We start from the raw sequence: 24,429 nt of genomic DNA on the forward strand, positions 1-24,429 counted from the left end.
TTCTCCAGCCAGCATAGTGTTAAAGGTTGCCAAGTTTGCGGACCTCTGAGTTTAAGGATCTGGATTTCATGCTGTGTTATTCAAGTAATACATCCAGTCCAGGTTGTTTTGAACACCTAGGAAAGTTAAACAATAACTCTCTCTTTGGTAAAGATGCCCAGCTGTCACGAACTGTTTTGAAGGCAAGAAGTTGGCACAGCTCCTATAGGAGTTCAGTTATTAAACCCAGACCCCAATTACGATAAATTAAACAGGATTTAAACCATCTTCTTAGAAAAGTTATTCTGAGTAGTGACATGTGTGTCCTAGACAGAAGAAAGAATCTTTTGGGGGAGAAAAAGATCCTAAAATAATTCAGAGTTTAAAGAATCTGTGCTTTACCAATTGCAAAGCAGCCCAAGCATGTTCAGATGTCTTTTTTTTTAACTTCCTAGAAAGGTCCTGAAACAAGTATAAAGAACATGTAAAGAACTGGCTCTTATTGGTATTAATTAAAAGCTAATGGGTAGAAATGTGTATATTTAATATTTCAAAATAAAAAAAAGAGATTGGCATTGGTAATTCAATAGTCAGAGTCATTCATCCTAATGGAAACATCTCAAAAAAACATCTGTGGTACAAAGAACCACCTTCATCTTTTCCGACAGCATCTTTATCTTGAAATTCAACTGTTGGATGTGACATCAAAGTAAAAGTATTCACACTTAGCTGATAATTGTTTATTAAAAAAAAATCAAAATCTCACTGGTCACATGAGCCAGCGGAAGCTTTTGAAATGATTGTTTCATATTGTTATTTAAAGCAAAGCATCTTAAAAGGAAGGTGAGAACATAATTCTGTTGGATAAAATAACGGCTTCAACTACGTCAAATGCATTATATCAAGAAAGTAAAGCAGGCTGAAAAATGCTGTACAGATACACTTCCACAGGAAAAAAAAACATGCTAATTATAGCAAAATTGAAATCAATTTGCAACTAAACCTCAGTGATCTTCAATATATGTAAAAGCATCCTTTGTTAAATTGACAAATTCAGCAGACTGATGCAAACATGCTCAAAAGCAAACTACTTATTGCATGTAAATTACGCATATATTCTATATGACACCAGGGACATTTTTTGTTCTGACAGACACTATAGGAAAAATATTTGCACAAGCAGCTCATAGAACTGAAATATATCCTTCTTAAATAGTATATTATGCTATGTGGACCTAAACGATAGAAGTCACATGGCAGTTGTCGGTCTCATCCAAAAACAGAGTACAGAAAACATCGTTGAAGAATGTTGGATGATATTTGCATGCTCTTTCACAATCAGGGTTGAAATTGACCTCTAGAATCTGGGGTTGCATATATTGCTTCCCTAGAAGACAGATAAGTAAAAAAATACCAGGTGAATTATAAAAAAAAGAAAACAAAAGCAAGCAGAAACTGGCCCTAATCCAGGGGGTATCAAACTCAAGACAGGGGCCAGATCTGGCCTGCAGGGCCGGCCTGGAAACAGCAAAGGACCGGCTCGCGGTGCCTTAGCCAGGGAAAATGGAGCTGGAAAAGGCCGCACATGGCCTCCTCCGAGTTCTTTTTTCACTGGCAGAAGATTGCAGGAGGCCATCGGAGCCGAAAATGGAGCTCGGAAGCCCGTTTTCCCTGACAGAGCCCCCCCCCCACAAAACAAGTGATGTCATGCTGGCCACACCCACTCTGTCCACAACCATCCCGCCCTCTGAGATCAAGCACAACCCTGATGCGGCCCTCAATGAAATTGAGTTTGACACCCCTGTCCTAATCGGAAACGGCCCAGTCACCAGAAGAGGAAGCCTATCTCTGCAATTCACTGAGGAGGAAGGCCCACAATCGATTTTCCTCCAGCCCCCCTCTTGTCTCAGCGCTGCAGAAGGAATCCTTTCCCCTCCATTTCCACTTCTCCTGGAACAGAAAATGCCCTTCTCTCAATTGCAGTAACCCTAATATTTAACACCCACAATGGCTACTTCCATGAGTCACCTTACAGGTAGTCCTCAACTTACAATTGTTCGTTTAGAGACAGTTCAAAGTTACAATGGCACTGAAAAATGTGACTTATGACCCTTTTCCACAGTTCTGGCCTTTGCAGCATCCCCATGGTCATGGGATCAAAATTCAAATGCTTGGCAACTGGTTCATATTGACGACCACTGCTGTGTCTCAAGGTTACATGATCCCCTTTTGCGACTTTCTCACAAGCAAATGGAGAAGGCCGATTCATTTAACAATTTGGGTTCATTTGAACCAGGGCAAGAAAGATCGTAAAATGCGGCAAAACTCACTTAACAAATGTCTTGCTTAACATCAGAAATATTGGGCTCAATTGTGGTCATAAGTCAAGGACTACCTGTATAGGAAGGCTGAGATAGTTAAGAAGTAAGAAATTCTCTGACATGTTAGAAAATAGCTGCTAGAAGTGCTTTAAGCTTGAAACAACTACCCAGGGCTCAAATCTGAAGCACTTCTACATCCACAGTGCCAGTCAACTGGGGTGTTTAATTTTTATGCCTAAGAGAAAGAGTTCTGGACAGTTCTTGCAGTTCCTTTCTATGCTGTTTGTTGCAAAGGTACTTCCAAAGATCAAACAAAACATTATTTCCACATGCAATCTTTTACATTAAACTTTTAGCTCAGTGTAAAGAAACTCTGTTCCAAAAATGTCACACTTTATGAAAAAACTGCCTCTTTTAAAATCATGGCTGGGACCAATATCTAACCAATTCCTTTTGCAATGTGATGCCATGCCAAAAGAAAACTTAAAAGCAGCTTTTTGGCAGAGGGGGTAAAAAAACTACAGGCTACCAAATCCCATAAAAAGATAATCACAAAGGATTTTGTTCCCCTCACACATATGTGCTAGTCGTTTCCAGCTCTAGGGGGCGGTGTTCATCTCCGTTACAAAGCCAAAGAGGCAGCACTGTCCAAAGACGTCTCCGTGGTCATGTGGCCGGCATGACTAAACGCTGAAGGCGCACGGAACGCTGTGATCTTCCCACCAAGGTGGTCCCTATTTTTGTACTTGCATTTTTTACATGCTTTCGAACTGCTAGGTTGGCAGAAGCTGGGACAAGTAAATGGGAGCTCACTCCATTACGTGGTGCTAGGGATTTGAACCACCGAACTGCTGACCTTTCTGATCGACAAGCTCAGCGTCTTAGTCACTGAGCCACCATGTCCATTATACCTTTTACAATACTATACCACTTACTAATAATGGGGATAAAACTCTCCCCCAGATGGTTGGGATTATATTCCAGCTTTATTTTTATTGGAAACTTTGTTGAGTTTCAGAAGAATCCCCAAACTGTCTGTGAGGAGAATGAAACAGGCGCTAAGACTCACCGTTCCCAGATGATTCCCATTTTAGCATCAGGTCAATGGCATAGACAGCTCGTGAAGACGGATAATCGCAGATGCCAAGAGGTGCCGGTTTGGCACAAACTGCTCGGAATAACTCAACAAATGCCTTAAAGATGTCTTCCTAAGGACAAACAAGAAAATGCAGAGGTTGATGCATCTGGGCACTTTTCCATTTTCAAAAATCAAGAGCGGTTAAAACATGACTTGAAGGTGTCCGTGCGTTTGCTTTCGCAAAAGGGCAAGCTACCAACATTCTTGATATGAACTTCTCCTAAAAGGTTTCCCGAGAGCTCCAACCAGCATGCAAAGTGGGGATTAGGAGAGCTGGAACCCAAAACTTCGGCTAATGCTGAAGTCGAGGGTATTTGAAGCCAGCCCATCCTGTGGGTTTTTTTTTTGTATGTGCATCATTAACTTCCTCTCCACCCCCCCACCCCCCAAATTTATTAATAAAACTGTTTTAGATTTAAAAAGATAGTTTCCTTTAAAACTGTACGGACAGTGTAGGGTAGCAATAACATCTCCACTTGGGAAGCCATTGAATCAATGAGATCCTGTACATATGGAGTGAAACTTAATGAGTATTATTACTCCAAACTGTACAAACAAAAGAGTGGATCTATTTGGGGCAATACAGGCAGTCCTTGTTTATTTGACCATTCGTTTAGCAACTATCCAAACTTATGATGGCACTGAATAAGTAGTACCTGTAGCCCTTGTCTTATGACCGTTCATTTAGCAACTATCTGAAGTTCTGACTGGTCCTTGCACTTGTGAACACCACAGGATCCCTGTAGTCACACAGTCATGATTCAGGTGCTTGGCAACCAGAATCTATTTGAAACAGCTGCAGCATCACAGGATCACATATACACCTGCCAGCTGACTTTTGACGTTTAAAAAAAAAGACTATGTTCTTTTCCTTGCAGTTTTAAGGTATGGTCTTATTTTTTAGCCTTTTTCCTAATTTTCTAGCCTTGGGATCCGTCTTTCTTTAAATTTAAATTAATTTTTTAAAGGATCTTTTCAATACAGCATCATTTGAGTCCCTTCTTTTAAAATTGGACTTTTGCTCCCTCTTGTGCTTAAAAGTTGAAATAATAATTAAAAGTTAACTTTTGCTTATTTTTTATTACTTTTTAAATTTTATTTTTTTAATTCAAATTAGATTTTAAGTGATTTATAACAGCAAATGGAAGCAAGGTGATAAAAATTAAATCAGGAGCGACTTACTTCAACAGTTTTCCAAGAATATTCTGAGTACTGCTTCTCAAAAAGTGGGATAAATTCATTATAATGCATCTGCAAATAAAAAACGATCTGATTATATATATTTCTCCCTTGCTTTTATTTTAACTTTCTGAGGTAGAATTTCTTCTTTCCCCACTGGTTGTTCTATAAAAACCTGAAAGACCTACAAAGAACAGCTAGTATTTCAAGCATTTGAGTCTCACGGCTGCTTTTGAAATGCTTACCCAATGTTATCAATTTTGTTGGATTATCCAAAGATTAAGGAAAAGAAACTTCGCTTGGTTAATCAGACTTCTTTTCATCATAACATTTGGCTGGCTCATTACAGACTAACTGCACTGTGCCTCAAACAAGTTTTTCTTGGAACATGTATTAAAAATTATATAGCATATTCATTCACTCAAACATCAATCCAGACTGTTGTGTTAAGAGAAACAATACAAACTACAATTCCTGGAATACTTTTTAAAAAGTTTTGGTAGGTATTTTACACATTTGTATCTTCTAAGAAGTAAAGGATATTTCTGGACAATCTTTTAAATTTAGATATGTTTATCTTCCAAAGAGCTGCTCAGAAGCAGTCCTGTCTGATCTAGTCCTACACCCACACCTACAACCTGATATGCAAGCTGATATACTAACGTCACCACAGTTTGAAGGTAACTCCTCATTTTCCTTTATCATTTACTCACTTGCTTTAAAGGTATCTCAGGGGCGTAATTCATAACAGTAAAATGCTTCTCATAATCGTCTAAATCATCAAGTGAAAATGGCCTTAAAGAGGAGAAAAAAACCAGACAGGGACACAAAGTTAGCTTATGAAATTCAGAAATCTCACAAGTGTAATACCACTGTAGAAGATGATGATTACCTATTTGAGAACCGGAGCCAAAACACATCGTAGACATGCAGTTTGAGTGGCTTAACTGATCTCAGCAGCACGATATATCGAATATCGAATTTAACCAGTCCCACATCTTCAAGATGAAACAATACCGGATTTTCAATATATTTAGACACTACCTAAAAGAGCAGAAATTGTTTTAAAAAGGTAGAAATAATTTTGCTTAGAACACAGCCAATCTTGGGCATGCAAGATAGCTTATAATTTTGAACCAACTCTTCAAAACAAGATAGCGCTAAAGAAATTTAAAACATGGCAATTTGAAAGATGAGAAACTTGAAACTCTAAATAGCTAAGCTGTGTCAACTTCCCAGAATAATAAAAACAACAACAGAATTTGGGAAGATAAAGAGAAAAATTGATGGCATCTATACATTTGTGGAATATTTGTCATTACTATTGTACGTGTACTCCTCATATTAAAATATATATATTATGCTGAGTAATCAATATCTAATGATGCCAGAGGTGGTATGTAACAGGTTCTGACCAGTTCTGGAGAACTGGAAGCAGAAATTTTTAGTACTTTGGAGAACCGGCAAATGCCACCTCTGACTGGCCCCGCCCCCATCTATTCTCTACCTCCTGAGTCCCAGCTGATTGGCTGGGTCTTCTTTGGTTGCCCTGGAAAGGAGAACGGAGCTGGAAAGCAGGTTAGTGGAGTTGGGTGAGAAAGGAGATTTTGCACTAACCTTCCCCTGCCACGCCCACAAAGCCACACCACGCCCACCAAGCCACGCCCACAGAACCAGTAGTAAAAAAAAAAATGAATCCCACCACTGGCATCTACATGACACAGGTAGTCCTTAACTTACAACCAGAGGTGGTATTCAGCAAGTTCTGACTGGTTCTGGAGAACCGGTAGCGGAAATTTTGAGTAGTTCAGAGAACCGGCAAATATCACCTCTGACTGGCCCCGCCCCCGTCTATTCTCTGCCTTCCAAGTCCTAGCTGATTGGCGGCTCTACTTTGGTTGCCTGCACAGGAGAACGGAGCTGGAAAGCAGGTTAGTGGGGTGGGGAGGGAATGGGGATTTTGCAGTATACTTCCCCTGCCAGGCCCACCAAGCCATGCCCACTAAGCCACACCACGCCCACAGAACCGGTAGTAAAAAAAATTTGAATCCCACCACTGGCATCTACTTAACACAGGTAGTCCTTGACTTACAACCATTCATTTAGTGGCTGTTCAAAGTTTCACGCTTACTGTGTGAAAGCATCCCCTTGGCCATGTCATCAAAATTCGAATGTTTGGCAACTGGTATTTATTTAGGTAGGTGGCAGTGTGCCTGGATCATATGATCACCTTTTATGCTTTTCCGACAAGTCAACGGGGAAGCCAGATTCATGTAACAACCATGTTACTAACTTAACAACCTCAGTGATTCACTTAACAACTCTGACAAGAAAGGTTGTAATTGAGTCCAACATTTATGCTGCTAAGCAAGGCAGTTAAGTGAGGTACAATCTTTTTTGTTGCTGGGGAGGTTACAGGTTGTGATCACATGATGCTGCAACCGTCAAAAATACATGCCAGTTGCCAAGTGCCCAATTTTTTAATCACGTGACCATGGAGATGTTGCAACTGTTGCAAAGTGTGAAAACCGTTAAGTGATTTTTTTTCAGTGCCATTGTAACTTCAAATGCTCACTAAATGAATGGTTGGTAAGTCGAGGACTTCAGTCATTTATACTGAAAAAAGGAATGATGTGTTTTGGAAGAGAGCGCGCTGAAAATTCTTTAGAGAAGAGGGTAAGGAATGAAAAACTGCCAGACCAAAATCCCTTTATTGTCCTGAAATCAGAAAGAGGTGGCTTGTGCTATGAAAAAAAAAAAAAGCATAATGCTTCACACACTGTGACGCTGCAGAAAGTTGAAGCAACCCCAAAAGAAAGGAGTAAAGGAAAACAAGAAAACTTGCTTCAGACTTTTCCAATAAAATAGCAACCTTTTTTTTTTTTTTTTTTGGCAAAATGTCTTTCGTTCTGACCTTAGGGATGCTCTCCCTCTGCCTGATGATATGGTTAAGGTTCTTGGTGATGTGAGTGTCCAGACTTCTGGCCAGATTCCATGGTTTGCAGATCCAATGGTTGTCTTTTCCTCTAGATTAGAATCCACAGAAGAAAGAGCACTGTGTTTAGGGCTTGAAGGTAAGCGTCTTTTCCTCAGATCAACTTTGTATCACGGTGTCACAAGTTTAATGTTTGTTTTATTTAATTCCAATCCTTTTATTAAGAAACCCAAATTATTCCTATACACATACAAAATCAGCATGGCACATGGACTTAGGTCAGAGGCCTCTAAAACACGGTAACTTTAAGACTTGTGGACTTCAATTCCCAGAATTCCTCAGCCAGCTTCACTGGAATTCTGGGAGCTGAAGTCCACCAGTCTTAGAGTTGCCAAGTTTGGGGATCCCCGATTTAGGTGTTGGGCCAGGACAATTAGTCACTCTCTAGGTCCAATCTACCATATGGGAAATTGGAATGGGGAAAGCTCTTTTGAGCTCCTGAATGAAAGGCACAGTATAAATCTAAATACATACCTATAAACACATACATACAAATCTAAATAAATGCATGATTCACCAGTGAGCTAGTAATAATCTTAATTACAAGATGAAGAGCCTGTAACAGAAATACCATTTTGTTATTTGAAAGTTTTCACGTGAACTGGAATCCTACTCATCTGGAAGCTTCAAGCTGTGGATACCAACTCATGATTCTGCTGTGCCCATGAATTCCCATCAATTTATAGTAACATCAACATATCTGACCGAAAAAAAGAGGCCGCCTCATGCTAGTCACGTTCAACTGGAGATATGTGAAGAGGGCTACTGTCTAACACACGTGTGTCAAACTCATGTCACACTGCCGTTACGTGACGTTTCACAACCTTTTTCCCATTTGCAAAGCTGTGGTGTTCTGACCAAGGCTTCCTGAGACCATAATTAAGCACACGCTTAGTCCAAACAACTCTTGTTTTATTTCAACACTGGAAATTCCCAGCCCCTAATGAGTCCCAAACAGTCCCTCGAGATAAGCACCCACCTTTATCTCCTTTGAATTGCTGCCAACAACTAAAGTGCCAAATGAACTGTAAAAAACCAAGCGAAGTACGAAGTCCACACAGAGCTTCAAGGTTTAATCCGAACAGAGCGAACGACTTTGCTTCCTGCAAAGGTTTCTCTACCTTTGCACCTCCTTTATAACTTAGGGGAGGGGCAATCACCTCCAAGCTTTAGGTCCCGAGTCTCCCCTTTTGTCTTAGCTGCTCTTGCTTTCTGGCAGCTCTGTGCACATGCGCACTGGGAACAGGCTCCCCTTGTTCCTCTGCCTTGCTGCTGCCAGACTCCGGAGGCTCCGGAGTCAGCACATCACTCCCAGATGGTCCTGGCCCTATCCCTGCATTGGACGCAGGACCCTCATCCGAGTCCTCCCCAGACTGGTCCCTGTTCTTCCCCACTGTCCGATTCCACTGCCATCTGTACAAGCTGCCAGCAAACCACAACATGGGGTGGCCGTGGACTGCATGTGACACATCTGGTCTAACACAAGGTAACAGACACCCCTGGTCTAACACAAGGTAACAGAGCCTGAGTCAATAAGAAACTTGAGTTCTAGTAAGTTTTGTGATGGACTTGTTTTCTCTATAGGCAACAATTAGGTGTATGTATGTATGTGGGCAGGTAGGTAAAATATATCTATATTTAATTTTATGTCCATGATATAAAAATGGAGAACTTCAGAGCCATCACACAGAATGAGGCATTATCCCGCCTCCCATCTCTAGGAAAAATGAATATTCCTGGAGGTGTCATAAAGATTCCTTTTATTTCTCTCTCTCTGACATCTACAAAGTAAGAATGAACATTAGAGAAGTTGAAAACACGTAGCTGCTCTGTACCTGCTTTCACGCTGCTGAAAGAAACTGATGAACTGTGGCAGTTCTGTACAAAGATTGAAAGTACGAGGCAGCCATTTTGGCCCTTCTGAATCCCCAACTCTTCTTGAAATGGAGGCCAGGCAGTCCTTCACAGTCAGGAGATTTTCACATGGAAACTGATTCACCATCACGTGAGGTTTTTCTTCACTTAGTTTTCTGAAAGATCAGGAAGGCATTTAGCACAGGGGACGCCTTAGTCAAATATATAGATACCGAATAGGTTAAAAATAATTGTTACTTGCAGGGAAATAGCTGTGTAACCTGTAATCTTTGAAGTGGGAGAAGATGTAGAGGATATCAGCTTCTTGTTCCAAGTCCGTAAACTCAAAACGGGGGTGACTCAGGTTCTGACGTACCTGCTGGAGATCGGTGTAAACTCTAACAGAAAGATTGGGGAGACAGAGACAAACAGCAATTCAAGAGTTGTAACATGCCTGACAGTCCTGAGAAATATTTCTATTCTATTGTGGAAAGTAATTTGTATACGTCATCATAGTGATGGCTAACTTTTTTGTCACCGCGTGCCGAAAGTGTGTGTGTGCATGCAAGCGCATGTGCACGCATGCCTGCACCCATAATGCACATGCAAACCCCACACTCTCCAACCCCTGCGCATGCATGTGGGACCCCTCTGCACTCCCACTCCTCCTGTGCTCCTACGCATGTGCACGTCTCCCGCATGTGCCCCTCCCCCACACAGATATCCGAAAATCAGCTAGCGGCGGGAGACACACACGCATGTACAGTGGAATTGAGCTGGGGCAACGGCTCACCTGATGGCAGAGATGACTCTGCATGCCACTTCCAGCATGCATGCCATAGGTTCGCCATCACAGGTATATGTCAACCCTTCTGAGTTGCTGTCTAAACCATGTCATATTAGCAGTTGGGCAGACATATGGGAAATGTTTTTTTCAATAATTTATTTCAGGCAATTCAAATTAATATGAGCACTTCAAAATGGGCTTGAAAACTGTTTGAAAGACTATACAAGTCACTGAAGAGTCATGGAAGAGTACCACCTCTCGTGTTAGCTTGTTTATTTTTCACATTTTTGAACTGCTCATCTCCCTCAAACAGGGATTCTGGGAAGTACCGTTATGTACAATAAACTCTTAAAATATAAAACAGTATATATAAAAGCTAAACATTACCAGGAGAGACGGGTAATGTAACACTATTAAAATAAGGGAGGACTGTCAGGGCGAAAGGGAAGCTGCTGAGAGCCAGTATGGATGCACCCAACGCCTCTATTCCGCTCTTGCCAGAGATCATCCATGAATGTGACCAATGCTGAAACCTAACCGAAAAAGATCCATTAAATCTATTTCACTCCAGGATCCTCTGAAGTTGCAATGCAACTGCCTTCTCAAACACCTTCCCTAAAAAGGGGAGGTGGGAGACTGGACGAAATGGTTTAGAATGGGAGGGTTCAGTGGCAGCTTCTTGAGGAATGGACACACCAATGCCTCTTTTTCTTTTGATTACTTTCACAGTAATATATTTTTCTACCTGTTCTGTCATCTTTTCTTTGTGTGCTCCCATACAAATTCATTGTTGCAAAATTTTAAGAATAACATTCCTGATTTCTGCATCTCTGTATCTCATTGATTTCCCCATTCCATAAGAAAAAAGACCAATTGGAATCTACAAGTCACCATGATCACCAAATAATTAGACAAAACGGAATCTAACATTCTTTGAAAAGCTGCTTTAATTGCTTAAACATAACCATGGCAGTTAGATGCTTATCTAGAAAGCAAAAAACATTTGGAAATACGTACTTGAAGATTTTATTCTTCTCATAAATGGGAAGCTTTATTGAAGCAGGCAGTTTTTCTTTGTTTTCAGTTAATATAGCCTAAAATGCATACAGATATAGAACCCCATTAGTTTTAATTTCATGTTATCCTTTGCAAGCAATCACTTCTGAATGTCAGCATGAACAATCTGTTCACTTTGTAGCCTACTGGGCAAAAAAGGGTGATGTGGTCAGAAAAGGAGCTGGCTACAATTAAAGCTACCCAACAAATAACCAAAGAACATGGCTTTGATTCAACAAATACTGTCCCATGTTTACACTACATTTACCATGCTTGCTAAGGACAATTTTCAGTCTCCAACATCATATCATCCAGAACAGGACTTATGCCTAGGGAAATGGGTCTATCTTCTCATCTAGATCATTTATGAAGATGTTGAAGGTTATTGGACCCAATACTGAACTTTGAGGTATCCTGCTACATTCTTCCCTCCATGTAGATTAAGGACTATATGTTGAGTGCGGTTAGTCAGTTAACTGTGAATCCATCTGGTGGTGGTACTGTCTATCTCACATAGTTCTATTTTACCAAGAAGTGGTCTATTTTTATCACATGCCTTACTGAAGTCGACATATATTATATTCACAATATTTTCCTGATACACAAATTTAGCCAATTTATCAAAGGAGGAAATAAGGTTTGTTTGGCACGATATGTTTTTAACAAACCCCATGCTGTTGTCTAGTAGTCACCTTGTTCATTTCAGTAACTGTATTACTGTTTCTGGGAAGAGATTTATTATATACATTTGGTGTTATAATTATTATAGTCCTATGGAGACTTTATTTTGATCTCCCTGGCTGTCCTTGCCACGGCTCGATTGCTTGTTGCTGTGAGGAGAAAATTCACAAATTTCTCTGATGATTGCAAGGGAGAATTATACCCTCCACTCTCCTCTCCTCCCCTCCCTCATATCTCTATTGCTCCTGTGTTGCCAGTTTCCTGTGTTCTTCATTGTCCTTATAAAGAACATTTCATATTTCCTCAGAACAATGTTCTTTGGTTTGGGAGTCACAGTAATCAAATTAGCTCTAGTAAGCCAGCTTATTAAAGCAGCTGCATTTTTCCATTTTTGTGGAAGTCCGAAAAAGACATGGTTCCTTTAAAGCGATGATGGTATTAAATTTACAGTTCCTTCCTAAATTATTTTTTTAAATCATCCACAATGCTATTCAATATAGTGTATATGAATGTTTGTGTGTGCGTGCATGCATGTGTGAGAGCGCACACACACACATATTGTGCCTTCAAGTCAATGTTGATTCCAGATAGCTGCTTAGGCTAGTCTCTGCAGTTTTCTTTGACTAGATTTTCAGAGATAGCTTGCTACTATCTTCTTTCTTTGTTAATTAAAAGAATGGAATGTATAAAACCACGAAAAATGTCTATATCTTACCTCCAGATGAAAAGTCACCATGAGCTTCCTAAAATGAAGCTCTGGTGAGTCTCTAGGTAAATTAGATGAATTCTTAAATAACTTTTCTTATTTTTTAAAAAATGCACCTGATAGTGATCATCTGAGGGTTCAGTGATAAAACAACTGATATTGAGCAGCTCACTGGATCTCCACGGCAGCAGCCGACATTTTCTAATTAAAGAATCAGTTTCCCCATAGGCGTAATCCCGGGTTACTTCTTCTGCAAAGGAAAAAATTGAAAATATTCAAAATCTGCATTGAATGATAAAGGTAAAGGTTCCCCTCGCACATACATTCTAGTAGTTTCTGACTCTAGGGGGAGGTGCTCATCTCCGTTACAAAGCCGAAGAGATAGAGCTGTCCGAAGACGTCTCTGTGGCCATGTGGCCAGCATGACTAAATGCCAAAGGCGCATGGAACACTGTTACCTTCCCACCAAAGGGGTCCCTATTTTTCTATTTGCATTTTTACATGCTTTCGAACTGCTAAGTTGGCAGAAGCTGGGACAAGTAAATGGGAGCTCACTCCATTACACGGTACTAGGGATTTGAACCGCCAACCTTTCTGATTGACAAATTCAGCATCTTAGCCACTGCGTCCTTGCATTGAATGATAGAAGTAGACAAAAGAGCAGACCTCTGGGATTCTCCCCCAAACCTGGCTGATAGAATAGGCATCTATTTGAGGTTGTAGAAAACGGAATGGGGAAAAAAAAATATTGTGAATTCCAGAACTGAACTGAACTCACAATTCTTTGTTGCCAAAATGCATTCCTGGTGATGTATTCTGCATTTCAACAATACAATTTTGGGGGATGGAGGTGAAGAAGGTGATATGTTGCTATTGCCTGTTTTGAACAATTGAGAACAATGACTTAAATAAACATCACCCCAAATCTACTAGCAGAGCAAAATCTTATCACCTGCATCTTGGTTTAGTGGGGGATATTCTTTTCAGAGAAAAAAAGTTGGAATTAAATGTTGCAGCTGCCAGGAAAAACAACTGGTGGTTCTCCATTCTGGGGAGGTACTGGGGAACCAAGAGATAGAGACACTGCATTTTTGTAGCTGCACCAGACCTCTGGAATGGCCTCCCACTACAGCTTAGCTTGACTTTAACCACCTTCTGGAAGCAGGCGAACGTGAGGTCTTCTAGAGCAGGGGTGTCAAACTCAAGGCCCGTGGGCTGGATCCAGCCTGTGGGGTGCTTAAATCTGCCCATGGGGCCGGTCTGGAAATAGCAAAGTACCGCCCCACAGCCAAAACGGGGGGTGGCCCTGTACCCCTTTTTGGCTGGCAAAGTGCTGCAGAGGCATCCAACCCTTCTCTCAGCCCCCCCCTTCCCCCCCCAGCCGGCCCATCGAGAACAATGCTGATCCGGCCCTCGAAGAAATTCAGTTTGATACCCATTTTGGATTTGATGCCAGGATATATATTTTTTTGAGTTTTGTATATTTTTAAGAAAGTATGCGGTCTTGGATTAGGACTATAAACACATACAAATATGATTTTCCTTCCAATACAGATTTCAACGACAAGAGCAGTGCTTTGAAGGCAGGCCATAAAATGCATTCCCTGTCCAGCTTTCAAAGAATCAATGTTGAATTTACATGTAGTTGTTATGACTGAACATTTATCCTACTCCAAAAGCAGAAAGGGAACCCAGACATACTTACCACCATTCTCAAGGTCTCTTAAGGGCCAGAGAATAGTAAAAGCAATTTGCTGTGGCATGTAAAATAACGGTGCTGTTGCAAAAGTAGGCTCGTCTGAATGCTGGATACGGGATCCAAATTCATCCATAATGTACCAAACTGGGACTTTCTCCTCAGCTGTCTGTTAAAAAAATAAAAAAGCAAGGATGCATGAATAATAAGTTACCTTAATAAACCATGGCAACACAATGTACTTCTATTACATTTCATTTTTTAAAAAATATTTCCTTTCCTAATCATCTCAACAATTTTTAAAATTACAATCAAGTCTCAAGTTAAATGTGATTTCTGATGACTACATCAACATATACTGTCATAATATTCATGAACTGGCAAAGACATGGGTAACAAAGTCAGCCAACGGAAGCTGAATTGGGTCTGAGGCTGGAAGGAATCTGGGCGTGGCTTAACTCTGTGCTCTCAGCTTTGAAACTGAAACTATCTGCTCTGAGCTCTGAAGCTGCTGCTTGTGTTTTGATTGTAACTACCACATTGGACAAATCTACTGTTGGTATTGTAAACTTTACTTAATATGTTATTATGTATATAAAGAAGTTAATGAATCCTGCTGAATCAGTCATTTGTGTATGCTTTCTGGATTTGAATTTTTGCTGCAAATTCTAGCATACACTTGTACTTTTCTTGGCAAGAATATAAAAAAAATGTTACTGCCTTTTTAAGAATGTTTTGGCTTTCCAATATAGCTTTGAACTCTCTTGAAGGTTAAGATAGTTGACTTATAACACCAAAGCTAGAGATCTTTAACAGCTTCAATCACTCTCTTATGACCATACCCCACATGACAGCTGATAAGTCTGGTTGTATTTCCACATTTCTTCTAACACTTGGTTGACCACTGCCTCATCTGGAACCTCTCCATGGAAGTCTATTCCCATCAAGTTGGCCATTCTGTGAAGCAGGCCAGGAACCTGCATAAGCTGTTGGCGGGCATGTTCCACACGGTATGTCCAGGCATGATCAATAAGGAAAATGCTTGGAAGACAAAAATATGTTAAACATAAAGTTCCCAGAACATAAACTTCTGCAGTGGTATAAGTCTAAAAGCAAATCAAAAGATGAGGAAGTTTATTTTTTATTCCCTTTTTACTTCAACTACAGGTAATCCTTGGCTTACGATCACAAGTGAGCCCAATATTTCTATCGCTAAATGAGACAGTTGTTAAGTGAGTTTTGCCTCATTTGATGATCTTTCTTGCCACAGTTGTTAAGCAAGTCACTGCAATGGTTAAATTAGTAATATGGTTGTTAGGAGAAACTGGCTTCTCCACTGGCTTCGCTTGTCAGAAGGTTGCAAAAGTCCCCTTCACATGAGCCTGGGACACTGCAACCATCATCAATATGAACCCGTGCAAGGTGTCTGAATTTTGACCATGTGAAGATGTGGAGGCTGCAATGGTTGTAAATATGAAAAATTGACAAAAATCACTGTTTTCAGTACTGTCGTAACTTTCAACGTTCACTCCATGAACTGTTGTAAGTTGAGGACAGCCTGTCTTCCCATATTCCGTATATATAATTTTATTAAAGTTATCATACTGTACAGTAATGAAATGAAACAAAGATAATAGGGCAGGGGTGGGCAAACTACGGCCCGGGGGCCACATCCGGCCCATTGGTCTTTTTAATCCGGCCCGCCGAAGATTGGTACAGAATTAAGGTTTGATGTGAATGATTGAATGATTGCATTCATTTGATTTTGACTTGTAATGACAGGCATTTCGACACCAGGTGGCGGCCCGTCTGTCAAATTTTAAAAGTCAGTGAGGCCCCCGAGCCAAAAAGTTTGCCCACCCCTGTAATAGGGAAATGGGGGAGGGAAAAAGAAGATAAGGGAAAAAAATAAGGAAAAAAACCCATTAACTTGCAACTTTTTTCAGTGCAGTAGAATAAAAATATAGCCTCAACTTTTTAAACTTTCACACATTTAGTATACAGCATTTTGATAATAATGAACTTATCTAATCTATAACTCCCCAAATCAGAATTTCAATGTATTCCTATTGTGAGCACAACGTCTAAATGTGGTTTACAGAAGAAGCAGTTTCAAGTAGAAAAGTATTTTCTATATTTGACTTGCTATGAAATAAAGTTGCTTCCCTTTCCAAATACACCAGGTCTCTGCCCTCATTTTTTTTGTTCTACATACCCTAAATTATGACCCGTTGCTTCCATTCATTTGGCTTTCCACTTCCAAGAATCAAAAGAAGTCTTCGTCCACAAAATTCAGCCCTTCAGATGCTGCTGTCCTACAAATTGTTTCTCTGAATACTTTGACATAACATCCATTTTGTTACTAAACCTACATACCCATAACGGAAATACCACTTTTCCTGATGAACCCTGCTTTCTTTTTTTTATTATTATTATGAACAATTCCTCTTAGGTTAACATTTTATGTATTTTATTTACTTTTATGGATACTTAAAATAATTACTAGTCCATCTAAAATTCAGAGGACCTTATTGCATGTTACAAAAAAAACCCACCCCAAAATAAAATTAAAGCCAAGTAAATTAATAACAAAATGCAGTAAGAACAAATATACTGGCACCAATCTCCAAGAAAAAGAGTATTGGGATCATTTGGTGCAATGACTGAGAAGATCCTCTCCCACACCATCCATCTTGGATCTCTCACAACTGTGGAAAACTGAGGCACCTACCTAATTTCCCAATCTTAGCAGTAGGGGAAATGTTCTCTTAAAGAGTTAATAACTGGCATTAAACCATTAAAAGCTTCGATCACCAGCGTTAAAATTCTGAAGTTTAGCTTCAAGCAAAATATTCTGTGGCAAGAAACATTTGAAAACATACGTGCCAAATGATGTGACAGCTGAATGCATTCGGCTTGCATGTCCTGTCCCGGCATTCGTGCTGCTATAAGTTTGCAGCAAAATGGCAACGTGTGTGATATTCAAAGGGGATGTGTGTTTTTTTTCATTGTGGTCACAAAGACACACATTCTGAGCAGTGGTGGGATTCAAATTTTTTTTTACTACAGGTTCTGTAGGCGTGGCTTGATGGGTGTGGCTTGATGGGCGTGGCAGGGGAAGGATACTGTAAAATCCCCATTCCCTCGCCACCCCACTAACCTGCTTTCCAGCTCCATTCTCCTGTGCAGGGCAACAAAAGAAGACCAAATTAAGCCGGGACTCGGGAAGCAGAGAATAGATGGGGGAGGGGCAGTCAGAGGTGGTATTTGCCAGTTCCCTGAACTATTCAAAATTTCTGCTACCCGTTCTCCAGAACTGGTCAGAACCTGCTGAATATCACCTCTGATCCTGAGGTGACGTTAAGGATGCGAATTAGAGCCAGCTTGCCCTTGGTCTTCTCCTTCCCCCATTAAGCCGGGAAACTCACTAGAATCCTGATCCTGGAAATACTTTGTAAACATCACAACATTTCAAAGTATTTTCAAGCAATAACTCACCTATCACAACTTGATGCCTGAAGGCCATTTTCATTTGTGACTATCACTTTGTAACAACGTTCATTGCCAAGGTTGGATTTCATTTTTAGTTCCTCCTCTGTTTCTTCATTACCTATTTGTTCATCTGCTTCTTCCACCTGCATTATCCCAAAATATTCACCAGCATCGAAGACCTAGAATTGGAACCAAAGATATTGACAACTGAAGAGGAAACAGCACAGATAGTTAAATATCCTTTTAAGTCAAAGCATTAGAGCCGGCAGGAGCACCAACCAAACTTGTCTAATCTCAGAAAAGCTAAGCAATATCTGACCTAGCTAGTACTTGAGGGGGATATTCATTAGGAAATACTAGGTTGTGTAATACAAGTGGATATCAAAATATCTTCTTAGAAGAAGACAATGGCAAACGACCTCTGCCTTGCTGTTAAGGAACTAGGTGGCATATATTTGTTAAACAGTAATAATAACAATAATAGAAAATAGGATGTCGGTTTGAGCTCCGAGCTTGGCAACCTGGTCGCAAATATTTCGCCACCATTCGAGGAGGCATCGTCAGTGAGTTTTTAGTTGTGGTCATCTGTCAGAATGCAGGTCTTTAAATATCTTGTTATGAGATGCAAATTAGTTTGAATGTTGTTTGTTTGGATATTTCTGAATCATAAAAATTAAATTTTATTTTGTTGGATAGGGTCCAGTGTTCAAGTCTGTCAAGATCCATTTGTATCTTAAGCCTATCTTCTGGAGTGTTGGCTATTCCTGTCAGTTTAGCATCATCTGCAAATTTGATGAGTTCAACTTCTATTCCCTCATCTAGATTGTTTATGAAAATGTTGAAGAATACTGGGCCAAAAAAGGAACCATGGGATACCCCACTGCTTCCTTCCTTCCATGTAAATATAGTTCCATTGAGGACTATATGCTGAGTGTGATTTGTCAGCCAGTTACAAATCCATCTGGTGGTGATGTTGTCTATCTTTTTTTTTTTTTGGAAAAAAAGCATCCAACCTAAGATGGCCGCATGATTGCAGAGACCCAAAGTGGTAATGATTGAACTTTGGTTCAATCTATGACTCACTATGCGTATCTAATTGCTCCACTTCCCACAAAATCAATGAGACAATATAGATTTTGGATAGAAAAATAGCTCAGTCTCACAAGCATTGCATAAAATTACAGCAGTATCACGTTTCAGCTTAGTGAACTTCTTTGTTAAAAGATTTAACTGTTTGGACATGGCTTCCAGGGTGCTTTTAATTATCTGCTTTCTTTATTCTACCCTTCCTCCCCACAACCCAGCACAGCCACAATTACAGGTAGTTCTCAACAGGACAATTAAGCCCAAGATTTCTATTGCTAAGCAAGACATTAAGTGAGTTTTGGCCCATTTTATGACCTTTCTTGCCATAGTTGTTAAGTGAATCACTGCAGTTGTTTGGTTAATAACACAGTTGTTAATTGAATCTGTCTTCCCCATTAATTTTGCTTATGAGAATGTCATAAAAGTTCACATGACTCTGGGACATTACAACTGACATAAATACATGTCAGTTGCCAAGTGTCTGAATTTTGATCACGTGACCATGGGGAGGCTGCAATGGTCATGTGAAAATCGGTCATTAAGCCACTTTTTTCAGTATCATTAAACCACCACTAAAGGAATGGTTGTAACTCAAGGACTTCCTGTACGTCAAAATACCCCAACAGCATTTGCATGGGATTCATTAAAGCAGCTACATCTTTTTCTGGGATCACAGAACTGGGGAAGCATCTGCTGTAGCTGTTCAATCTTGGAAAGAGACATGGTTGTTTTATTGAGTCTAAATTTGTACTCTGAATTGAATTCACTGCTTTACCCAGTCCTCTTGTGGGAAGCTGTGGCATAATAAAGAAATCTTACTTTAGTTCTGCCTTACATTTGGTCTTTTTAGAGCAGGGGTCACCAACCTTTCTGACCTCAGGGACCACTGAATTCATAATTTTAAACCCTACGGACCACTAGTATGATCTGCCTATGACCGGCTGGGTGGGCGTGGCTAGGTGGACATCTGACTGGATGAGTGTGGCCAACTCGATGTCACTCATGTGAAGGGGCGCCTCACCCACCTCTACTCACCCCTCCCCTTCCAGCCACTCCTCGCCTGCCCGGGCTCCTTAGGGTCCCAACAGGAAGTAGTTGTTGGAGCTAAGCAGCCCCCACGAGAAAGAGTTGGCAAAACAGCTGGCTCAGTTCAAATTGGATCTGACCGAGAAGGGGGCTCAGCAGAAGCACCTCACTGAGAACTACGAGCATAGGCTTTCCAAGCAGAGGGGAGACCTGTGGGAGTGCAAGGCCAGGTCCCGGTGCCTGGAGGCTCAGCGAAATGTGATGGGAAGCCAGTTCCAGGCCATGATCCAGCCTCACTGGAACAAGGCCCTCCGGCTCTTCACCGCTGGAGGCACTTCCCTCCAGCCTTTGCCCAAAGCCCCAGACCAGGAGGCTGAAGCAGACCCCAAGTCGGAATTTCTGCCCCCTCTTTGACCTGCACAAAAAAACCCCGAAGGGGGAGACTGTCTGCAGCAACACAAGCATTTACTGCATGTATCCTGCCCAGGGGCCATAGTTTGAGGACCCCTGATTTAGTGCAGTATAAAAAATGCAAATAATTTTTCTGCGGACCATCCAAATTTTCTCCTGGACCACCAGTTGTTGACTGCTGGTTTAGAGAAATTATTAGAGCTAACAAAGACATCCTTTACAGGCAGTGGTCAGTTCAAATCAGACAACTTTATTTTTCTGGAAATGGTATCAGGCAAAAGTTGCATTCTGCATAATAAGCAAATAAGCAGCTAAATATGTTGAGAGTCACAGAATATACAGCAATCATATAATATCTATCCATATTCAAAGCAAGCCATTAAAACTTCACCATACTACAAATCTACCCCACCCACTGTAGATTCGAATGATTACAAAATTAAAACTTGTTTACAGTGAGCTTCAATGTGCTCTTAAGCAAATATCAAAAAAGGATCTTTGGTATATTATGGGCCATTTCAGTGCAAAGGTAGGCCAAGGAGAATTTGCAAGAATAGGAGGCAAGTTTGGGCTTGGTGAATGGAATGAAGTTAGCAATCGTCTAGTGCAACTTTGCCAGGAAAAACATCTCAGCATAATGAACATGTGGCTTATGTAATACAAATTTTATGCACGTGGACAGCACCCAATGGACAACATTGAAATCAGACAGACTTCATTTTTATGTCAACAATGCTGAAAAGCTTTAGTTGCATTGTTAAGACACTTTCTGGGGCTGACTGTAGCTCAGACCATCAGCTATTAGAGGATAAATTTAAGCTTAAAGTGTGCAGGGTAAAAAAAGGTAATATCTCTCCAAAATTCAACGGGAACAACATCTAACCTATGTGCCATAGAACTTAAGAATAGGTTTGAGCTACTAAATTTAGAAGGAAAAGACTCAAATGAACAGCAGCAAGAGATCCAAAGTAACATCATAAAATTGCTGGAAAGTTATATATCATGCCAAAAGGCAAACAGAAACAAGTGACTATCTGACAACGCCATCAAAATAGCTGATCAGCGAAAGGCGGCCAAAGTAAAAGGTAATAAGGATAAAGTTAAAAAGCTGAATGCAATCTTCCAATGTGAAGTTAGGAAAGACAAAAGTAGACAGTGGGAAGAACAGTGTCAATGTTTGAAAGAAACTAATAGGAAGGGACAACTAAGATCATGTTTGCTTAGTGAAAATGATGAGATTTTTGGCACGGCAAGGAACTATTAAAGACCACAATGGGAATGCATTAAGTGACCAGCACAAGATCAAGAACAGGTGAAAAAAATGTACGAAAGGACTCTATAGCAGTTTCACGTACCATCAAGATGGTAATGATGACAACCAAATTAATAAAGAACCAAATTTCTTGAAATAAGTGGTAGAGTGGGCCATGGAGAAATTGCTGAACTGGAAAGTCCCAGGTATTGATGAGATATCTGTGGAATTACTAAGACTAGTGCAAGTTAACTTCATCACTGCCCTATATCAAGAGGTATGGACTACATGTCAACAGCCTTAGGACTGGAAAAGATGTTTTTATCCTATTAGTAAAGAAAGCCAATGATGGAGACTGCTCAAATGCCTTGATTTCTCATGTAAGCAAGATTCTGTTAACAATCATTAAATAGAGGCTACGGAAAATCATTGATCAAGAGTTAGCTGATGTACAAGCTGGCTTTAGAAAGGGGCTTGGCACTTGAGATCATATTGCCAATATTAGATGGATTACAGAAAAGGCTTGTGAATATCAAAAGAATCTTTGTATGTGTTTTATCAATTATAGTAAAGCTTTTGACTGGGTAGAACACAATGAGCTACGGGTAGATTTGCATGATCTTGGTGTCCCAACTCATCAGGTCTAATCAGGAAGCAATAGTGACACAGACTGGTTCAGAATCAGTAAGGGAGTTAGACAGGGAAGTATTTTATCACCTTTTTTGTTCCATCTGTATGCTAACGTGGTCTTGTGAAAATTAGATCTTTAACTGCCTGGTGTTAGACTGAAGACTGGGGGAAGAACCATAAATAATTTGAGGCACAGATGATTCAGCATTATCGGCTGAAAATAAGAAAGACCTGGAAAAAAAACGATGTAGAAAATCAAGGAGGAAGGTGAAAGAGTAGGATTGAGCCTTAACATAAAAAAACAAAGATAACGATAACAGCTGGAGGTGGACATGAGACATTTAAAATCAACAAGGAGGAAACTGAATTAGTTCAAGAATTTATCTTTAGATGGCAGTTCTACTCCCAAAATCAATGCAGCATAACCTTAGGCTGCTCTACAATGGTTAACATAAACAAGACCTGGAATAGCAAAGAGATTGATTTAAATATAAAAAGCAGGCTAGTTAGAGCAATAGCCTTCTGTATAATTATGTATGGGTGTAAAGTTGGGCACTAAAAAGAATTGATGCTTTTGAACTGTGATGTTGGTGTACATTACTGCGTGTGCCATGGACAGCCAGAGAGGTGTTAAATCATACAAAAACCTGACACAGCACTAGAAGCTAAATTCGTAAGACTACAGCTGATTTTATTTTGGCAATGTCATGCCTGCAAATTCATTGGAGAAGGCAACAGTGCTAGAAATGGTAGTGGCCAAAGAAGAAAAGGCAAGCAAAGATAATATCAAATCTGATACAAAGTTCAACATGCAACTGAAAAAAAGCTGTGGGTAGCTGGGAGAGCACTTGCCAAGAGACAGACACCATTAAATAGTTACAACCACCACAATTGGTTTAGTAATGAAAAGTGATCTGATTTTTTTAAAGTAAGTGTTGACCTTATGATTCTTGACGAATGTATCTTTTCTTTTATGTACCCTGAGAGCACCAAATTTCTTGTGTGCCCAATCACACTTGGTCAATAAAGAATTCAATTCAACTCAACTCTATTATTCTTCTATTCCTATTCCTATCCTAGTCTATTCTATTCTAATTTTTTTGTCTCCCAGTCATCCTTTTTCTTTGAGCCAACCTGTTGCTCAAGCAACTAACTATCCACCTGTGCTAAGCAACCTCAGCCAGTTAGCCAGAAGGGCAGGATTTCTCTCATCCGTTGCACCACAAGGGTTTGGAGACATTTGCAGAGTCCAAACACCCGGGTTTCCTCTCCATTCTTGGGACTTTTCGCTCTTTTTATGAGCGACACCAACGAAAGTAAAAACCTCCTTTCTTCTCTTCCCTGAGAAGAAAGAGGGGGAAGCGGAGCCAACATTATTAACCCCAAAAGGGGCTAATTTAGGTCGAAGGTTCCCGGGCGCAGCAGGTTTTTTGTTTTTTTTCCCCTTCCTCAACTTCCAGAGCCGTTACAGCGCAAAGACCTTCTTCTTCCTGCCGGACTCCCTCCTTTGGCCCCCGGTCGGATACGCCATATCCAGCGCGCCTTTCGCCGGAGGAACTCGGCGGGCCTTCCGAGATTTCAGGCCCCCAAGTCCCGCCGGTCCTTCGGCTCCCGGGGGAAGCGAACCCCCGAGTCCCTCCCTCACCGGCACCCACCTCATTTTCCAGCTTTCGCCACAGGCCGGGCCAGTAGCGCTGAGGCACCCCGGAGGCGCTGAGCGCGGGCCTGTGCAAGGCCACGAACTCCAGATACGCGTCATTGTCGCCTGCCGCCATGCCGCCGCTCAGCCTCCTCGGCCGCCTTCTCCTCGGTCTCTGGCCGCGGCCCAGACGGGTGGGCGGGCGGGCGGAGCCTTAAAGGAGCAGCCTGAGCTTGCCCTCGCGTTGCAGATGCGCCGGGGCCTTGGTTGGGCGCCTCTCCCGGCAGCCCTTTTCCGGGACCTGCGGCGGCGCCTCCGGACTCCTTGGGGGGGGGGCGGCTCTGGGCCCGAGGCGCCCTCCTTTCTTTTGCAGCACCTCCTTCGGCAGCGGCTAGATTTATGTCCCGCCGGATCCCTCATGGGGGCTTTAGCCGAATCTCTTCAAAGAAGCTGGGAGGCGATTGAGGGACGAAGCTGCTTTTAAAAGAGATTGTGGAGCAG

The 24,429-nt window shown here is 41.1% G+C and overlaps 1 protein-coding gene across 1 annotated transcript; it reads right to left on the bottom strand.

Annotated features, from left to right (window-relative positions):
- Positions 1-704: 704 nt before the first annotated feature.
- Positions 705-24,332, bottom strand: TTLL12 (tubulin tyrosine ligase like 12). The gene is made up of 14 exons (XM_026702717.2): positions 23,945-24,332; positions 17,891-18,063; positions 15,235-15,433; positions 14,402-14,561; positions 12,813-12,946; positions 11,271-11,347; positions 9,748-9,864; positions 9,448-9,642; positions 7,532-7,643; positions 5,510-5,661; positions 5,331-5,412; positions 4,621-4,689; positions 3,370-3,508; positions 705-1,366 (listed from the first exon to the last, which is right to left on the bottom strand). The coding sequence occupies exons 1-14, from the start codon at positions 24,062-24,064 to the stop codon at positions 1,215-1,217; spliced, it is 1,881 nt and encodes a 626-aa protein (XP_026558502.2). The 5' UTR covers positions 24,065-24,332; the 3' UTR covers positions 705-1,214.
- Positions 24,333-24,429: the final 97 nt, after the last annotated feature.

Source organism: Pseudonaja textilis, chromosome 5 (genome assembly GCF_049901715.1).
Source record: "Pseudonaja textilis isolate UNSWEBS1 chromosome 5, rPseTex1.2, whole genome shotgun sequence".
In the NCBI taxonomy this organism is placed as follows: Eukaryota; Metazoa; Chordata; class Lepidosauria; order Squamata; family Elapidae; genus Pseudonaja; species Pseudonaja textilis.